This window comes from Apis dorsata, unplaced genomic scaffold (assembly GCF_000469605.1).
Source record: "Apis dorsata unplaced genomic scaffold, Apis dorsata 1.3 scaffold_470, whole genome shotgun sequence".
Classification (NCBI taxonomy): Eukaryota; Metazoa; Arthropoda; class Insecta; order Hymenoptera; family Apidae; genus Apis; species Apis dorsata.
In genome coordinates this window covers 249,290-256,746 of record NW_006263709.1, presented here as the reverse complement: position 1 = coordinate 256,746, position 7,457 = coordinate 249,290, and the positions used below count along the sequence as shown (strand labels likewise).

General features: G+C 44.9%; 1 protein-coding gene across 1 annotated transcript in view; it reads right to left on the bottom strand.

Moving 5' to 3' along the window:
* LOC102671372 (microtubule-associated protein futsch) overlaps positions 1-7,457 on the bottom strand; it is a 32,793-nt gene continuing 25,336 nt past the window's right edge. Inside the window, exons 11-13 of the mRNA XM_031512553.1 lie at positions 6,324-7,457; positions 1,006-6,248; positions 1-921 (exon numbers count right to left, since the gene is read on the bottom strand). Coding sequence (XP_031368413.1) covers positions 752-921; positions 1,006-6,248; positions 6,324-7,457 — 6,547 coding nt within the window. The 3' untranslated portion in view covers positions 1-751. The remainder of the gene's footprint in view (positions 922-1,005; positions 6,249-6,323) is intronic.

Genomic DNA, 7,457 nt, shown 5'->3' with positions numbered 1-7,457 from the left:
TTTTTTTTTTTCTACACATTTTATTTAATTGTTTTCAATCGAGTCGAATATTGGTGTATAAAAAGATAATAGTTTACGGTGCAAAGAAGAGCTTCGGTATAAGCATTCTCTCTTTCTACGCAGTTTTCTAATGGATTTCTAAGCTTAGTTTGAAAAACTAAGAACAGGCCAAATCTGTTTATCGTACGTATCAGCAAAGGTCGCATGAACGAGTATCAAGGGAGGTGATCAATGTCATTTTAATATAACTGTCATTGCACATCTTTATCGAATAAGAACGAAAGGAAGATTGATAGAGAAGAAAAAAAAAATAACAGATAAGAGTAGGAGCAATTGTTCGCGTCCTCGTCATCGTCCTCGTCCTTGTCGTCTCCGTCGTCTTCGTTGTTGTTGTTGCTTTTGATATTTTGTTGTTGTTGTTGTCACATAGATGTTGTCATATTATATAACGTAGTAGAGTTAGTCTCGTGTTAACGTATCTCTTGATCCAATTAACCTGTGCATTAAAAAACAAGGAACAACTGCATATCGATTCGTATGGGATGATTAGGCACGAAATTCGGATCGTAAAACAACGACCACGTCAATGTCGTTCGATGTAGCCTCTCCTTAAGTTTTCTAAAGTTTCATGAACCGCTAATAGGCACGGTAAGGAATTCGCGAAACGGCAAGTCCAGAAACGAAGCGATAAAATACACTCTCTGAACACCGCTCAGAACTCAACTATTACGGCTGAGCAGGCTGCCAATCCCTAGAATTCAAGTCTATAGGCACTGCAACTAGTCTCGTGGTCCTGCAGATTAATCGTGCATCGGGATGCCGAGGGTGAAAGGTCAATGTGATTCGCGGCCAGGGCTTCCTCGTTGTCCGCAACCCAATAACCCAATGTGTCGGTGTCGTAAGTCGGTATCATAGTCACCTCTGAGAAACAAGATCATCAAGGTCAATCCAATTACAATCTAAATGCTTCATAATCTTCGACAAGATCCTTTCGACGATACTTACCGAGATCTTTGTCCTCCCAGGATCTTTTGGCTTCCAACAAAGCGTCGTACACCTCGCGGCTCGGCTCTGTGCCGCTGAACACGTAATATCTCGCCCGTACCCTTTTGAAAAATTCCAACGACGTGTAATACGAGTTCCCGTGATGAGGCACGTAAGTCAAATCCACGTAAACCGGTTGCACCTTGTTCTTCGAATCTTTCATCTTCTTCTCGTTCTTTCCCGGGCTCTCCGAACGTTTCTTGTTCTTTATGTTCTCCGACAGCACCCTCTTCGCTTGCTTCTTCTCCTTCTTCGGTGTCCCCGGTGCTCCCTTGTTGGAAATTTCGTTGGTCACTGGTGCTGGCGAGGGCAATCTCAACGGTTCCCCCCAATCGTGTATCGCGTCGAAATTTATCTCCGTATCGGAACGTGGCTCATTGTTCGCGTTGTTACTCGTGTCGCTGTTCCCGGGTTGAGATTTCTCATTTTTCAGGTTGAACTTGCGAGGCGGGACAGGGGATGGAAGGCCGAGAGGAGTTCCCCAACCGTCCAACGGGTCCTTCTTCGTCTCGGTCCTCGAGTCGTCCTCCTTGTCGCTTGCATCCGACGCCTCCTGGCGAACGCTGCCGTTCGTGTACCTCGACGAGACAGCCCTTCCACGCGACTCGGCTGATTCCTTTCCTTCCACCCCCATAGTTTTCTCGAAATCGAGGCCAGCCTCGTCGATGTACCTCTTCGCGTCTTGCCTCTCCTTGTAATCGCCGGCGTACTCTTTCTCCACCAGGAATCGTTTGAACGCGTACGATGAGTCGCTGTGCTGCTCCTTCGTCGAAATCGAAGAGAGATCCCCGCCCTTGCCGAGTTGAGACGAGGTTGGCAGTTCGCCGTAATGGCTCCCTGTCATACCGCCTTCCTTCTCTTTTTCTTGCTGCGCGGATCGATGAAGGGGGATGTCGATGCCGCTTTCCTTGCTTGCCACGTACTCGTCCACCTTCACGTCCACTTTCTCGGCCAGGATCACCGTCTCTCCCTTTTCGTTCGTCGTTTCCGTCACCTCTCGAGTCGTGGTCACGATCTCTCCGTCGTCGGACACCGTCTTCGTAGTGGTGATGATCGTTCGGATCACCTCGCCTGATCTGAATCCTTCGGGGGTCCCCGTCAACGATCTGCCCTCGGATCTTCTGTCGGGTGTGGATCTCCCGGATGGTACGCCACCGATATCGGAGGCAATGTCGCGCACGTGAGGGGATACCGGGCGTTTCTCCGTTTTTACTTCCGCCTCCAGTTTCTTCGTCCCTCCCTCCTCGTCCATCCGTTTCTCTTCCTTCTCCTGCTTTCTCGCAGTGTCTTTCCCCAAGGTTTCCCTGATCACGGTTTCCTTGATCGTCGTTTTCTCGTCGGTGGTCGAAATATCGCTCTCATCCACCTTCGTGATCGTTGTCGTCACCTTCACGTCGGCGCGTGTGCTCGTTACGATGTCGGATAATTTGTGGCCGGTCAACAGTTTCTCAGCATCTGACAAGCTTACCTTACCATCGGACAACGCGTCCCCGGTGATCACAATTTGTTTCGTCTCCTTTCTCACCGTCTCGACCGTATCCGGGATCGTTATTTCCTTGCTCGTAATCTCTTTAATCGTTTTTAAATCTTCGATCTCATCCTCCGGAACGATCTCACGTTTCACGATCTTCTTCACTATGATAACCTTACCGTCTGGTGAAATTTCTGATTCCTCCTCGCCTAATAATAATTTCTCGTCCATAGCGGCTTCCTTGATCTCCAGCCTCGTTGCATCCGACGATTCTTCGGTCATCTTCCTGATCGATTCGCCGATTTTACTCTCTTTAAGTATCTGAATAGTATCTGGCTCTTCCTCGAGCACTTCCCGCTTCACGATTCTCTTCACCACGATCACTTTACCGTCCGACGAAATTTCTGGCCGCTGTTCGACCGATTCCTCCTCGATCTCGATCGGCTCACCGATCTTGCTCTCTTTCAATATTATCTGACCAGGTTTTCCTTCCGTCTCCACGACGGATGTCCTCTGGGTCACCGTGGAGGTGATAGTGGAAGAGGTGATCTTGGAAACGTCTTTGTCTGACGGTTTAACGACAACCGATTTCTCCTCCATTTTCTCCACCGTGGAGGCTGTGGGTTCCGAGATCGAGTCGGGTGTCTCGTCTCGGGTCATATCCGGCGTTGACTTGCCCGAGAGCGTCGTGATGTGAGTGGTTCGTATCTCCGTCACCCCGCCGACGAACGCTTTGTGAAATTGGCTCTCGTATTGGCCGACCGTGTAATCAGATATCGACGCGTCCATTTGCGTCCCTTGTTGCTGTATTCTTGGATATTCGGATGCCTTGTAATCGTAAGACAATTTTCTTTCTTCGTATCGAGGGGATGGTGATTTTTCGTAACGGAAGCCGTCCTTGGCGTAACTGTCTTCACCCTCCTCGTCCTCTTGATAGTCGATCTCCGAGTCAATTATGGATTCTCGGACAAGTTTCTTCTTCAAAATTATCTCCTCGATTATTTCTAGAATGATGTATCGGGGCAGAGATGTCCTTACAGTGATCTCTTCCAGTATTTCTTCGGTGATCCTTCTTCCCTGTTTGATGTAATCCTCCTCCAAAAATCTCTCCATCTCAACCCTCTTCTCTTCCGAGATCGATACCTCCTCGTCGATGTGGGGATCGGAGCGCGCAGGGCTGTCCTGGGTGGATTTGTCGGAAGCGATCAGCTCTGAACTCAAGCTCGAGCTTATGGAACCCTCGCTCGTGTCTTTTGTCGCGTCTTTGCCTCGCGCCACTTTCGCTTCGTCCTCCGATCTTTTATGCTCGGCAATTTCTAAAATCGAATCTCTGCGTATCTTTCTCGTCATAATGATCGTTTCGATGATATTCATCACTATAAACTCCGACACCGAATAAGTCCTAATTATCTCTTCTATCACGTACGTTGTAATTTTTCTTCCCTTATTTATATATTCCTCTAAGATATATCTTGTGATATTTTCTTCCTTATCGGCCGTTATATCCCCCTTCCGCTCCTCTTTCAATCGATCGACACTTTCACCCAATATTCTATCCTTATCATCGATTTTCTCACCCAATTCCGGTGATATTGATTTACGAGAAACGAACGACTCTTCCCTGCCCGTTACATCGCGTGACGATGGTACTGTGCACACCATGTCCTTAGACTTTTCAATCGCGTCTGTTTTATCGACAGGCGACACAGATTTATCTTTTATCTCGTCACCAGGGAACTTCGAAATTTCCTTTTTATCGGGAACGTCCGACGAAATCGAACGTTTCCTTCTGTCGCTAATTCGTAAATCCAAAATGGACGTGGGCGATACATCAACCGATCTCTTTAAATCAGAAGTCGAATCAACATCGTGCTCAGCGATATCGGGCGATTTCGATTTAACCGATGCATCTTTGATCTCCGTCGGTGAACTCGTTTCACTCGGGGACTTGGATTTCTCGATATCCTTCACGTCACCCGCAACACTGGGAGATTTCGACTTATCTAATGCATCTCTTGTTTCCGTAACTACGCTTGTTACACTGGGAGATCTAGATTTATCGATATCTTTCAGATCTGCCGGTGTATCACCAGCAATGCTAGGCGATTTGGACTTGGACTCCGCTGCATCTTTTGGTTCCGTCGTGATACCAGTTACACTTGGAGATCTCGATTTTTCAATATCTTTCAAATCGGTTAAATCGCCAACAATACTAGGTCTTTTATCCGCTACCTCCTTTTGTTCCGTAACGACACTGGTTACACTAGGGGACCTAGATTTTTCTACAGTCTTCGCTTCGATATCTTTCGAATCGGTATCGCTGACAACACTTGGTGATTTCGGTATATCTTTTGTCTCTGTTAGAGCGCTAGGAGATACGCTGGGAGATTTAGATTTTTCTTTTGTAGGGATATCATCGGGCGCTTCGCTAGCAATGCTAGGGGATTTCGATTTTTCTAAAGGTTCTTTCGATTCCGTAACACTTGTCGCACTTGGAGATCTCGATTTTTCGATACCTTTTGCGTCAACGTCCTTCAAATCAGGGACATCTCCAGTTATGCTAGGCGATTTTGATTTATCCGATGGTTCTCTCGTTTCTGCTGTGATGCTTGTTACGCTAGGAGATCTAGACTTTTCAATATCTTTAACGTCGATATCTTTCATATCGACAACATCACCGGCGACACTAGGCGATTTTGATTTATCCACAGCCAGTTTCGTTTCTGTTATACTACTTGTCACGCTCGGAGATCTAGATTTTTTAACATCTTTCATATCAACATCCTTCAAATCAATTGATTCTTCTGCGACGCTAGGAGATTTTGATTTAATTTCTGTTCCCTTCTGATCTGTTATTTCGCTTGTTAGGCTCGGAGATCTAGATTTTTCTATATCTTTTGTATCGACATCTTTCAAATCGGTAACATCACCAGCAATACTGGGCGACTTTGATTTATCGAAGGCCTCTTTCGGTTCTGTAGTGACACTCGAAGATCTAGATTTTTCAATATCTTTTACGTCCTTTAAATCTAGTTCTTCACCAACGACACTGGGCGATTTTGATTTATCGGCTGGTTCTTTCTGTTCACTTGCAACACTCACCGTGCTTGGAGATTTTTCAATACGTTTTACATCCTTAAAATCAGGTTCTTCATCAGCAACGCTGGGTGTCTTTGATTTGTCCGATGATTCTTTGACTTCTGCTGTGACACTAGTTACACTGGGAGATCTGGATTTATCTATGTCTTTCATGTCAATATCCTTTAATTCTGGCTCTTCCCCAACAACACTCGGTGACTTTGATTTATCCGATGGCTCTTTCACTTCTGTTGTGACACTCGTTACGCTGGGAGACCTCGACTTTTCCAGTTCTTTCGAGTCAATCTCCTTTAACTCTGGCTCTTCCCCAGCAACACTCGGTGACTTTGAGTTATCCGATGGCTCTTTCACTTCTGTTGTGACACTCGTTACGCTGGGAGACCTCGACTTTTCCAGTTCTTTCGAGTCAATCTCCTTTAACTCTGGCTCTTCCCCAGCAACACTCGGTGACTTTGAGTTATCCGATGGCTCTTTCACTTCTGTTGTGACACTCGTTACGCTGGGAGACCTCGACTTTTCCAGTTCTTTCGAGTCAATCTCCTTTAACTCTGGCTCTTCCCCAGCAACACTCGGTGACTTTGATTTATCGGATGATTCTTTCACTTCTGTTGTGACTCTCGCCACGCGGGGAGAGCTCGATTTTTCAATCTCCTTTGCTACATCTTCGGATTTTGAAGGTTCTTTAATTTCTGTTGTTAAACTTGGAGACCTGGCTTTTTCAATATCTTTTGTATCGACATCTTTTAATTCGGCGACATCACTAGAAACACTGGGTGACTTCGATTTATCCGATGGTTCTTTCGCTTCCGCAGTAACACTCGTTACACTGGGAGATCTGGATTTTGCTACGTCTTTTACCTCAACATCTTTTAGTTCTGGCTTTTCACCAGCAACACTGGGAGACTTTGATTTATCTGATGTCTCTTTTGTTTCTGCAGTGACACTTGTTACACTGGGAGATCTAGATTTTTCAATCTCCTTTGTATCAATGTCTTTTAATTCAACAACTTCTTCAGTAACACTTGGAGACTTTGATTTATCCGTTGGTTCTTTTGTTTCTGCTGTGACGCTTGTTACGCTGGGAGACCTCGACTTTTCAATCTCCTTTGTATCAACGTCTTTGAATTCAGCAACTTCATCAGTAACACTTGGAGACTTTGATTTATCCGTTGGTTCTTTTGTTTCTGCTGTGACACTCGTTACACTTGGAGACCTCGACTTTTCAATCTCCTTTGTATCAACATCTTTCAATTCAGCAACTTCGTCAGTAATACTGGGAGATTTTGATTTATCCATTGGTTCTTTTGTTTCTGCTGTGACACTTGTTACACTTGGAGACCTGGATTTTTCAATCTCCTTTGTATCAACATCTTTCAATTCAGCAACTTCATCAGTAACACTGGGAGATTTTGATTTATCAATTGGTTCTTTTGTTTCTGCTGTGATGCTTGTTACACTGGGAGATCTAGATTTTTCAATCTCTTTTGTATCAACATCTTTTAATTCAGCAACTTCATCAGTAACACTAGGAGACTTTGATTTATCTGATGATTCTTTCACTTCTGTTGTAATACTTGTTGTACTAGGAGATCTTGACTTTTCAATTTCTTTTTTATCAACATCTTTCAGATCAATAACTTCACCAGCAATACTAGGCGATTTTGATTTATCCATTGGTTCTTTTGTTTCTGCTGTGACACTAGTTACACTTGGAGATCTGGATTTTTCAATTTCTTTTGTATCAACATCTTTTAATTCAGCAACTTCATCAGTAACACTGGGAGACTTTGATTTATCTGATGGTTCTTTTGTTTCTGTAGTGACACTTGTTACACTGGGAGAT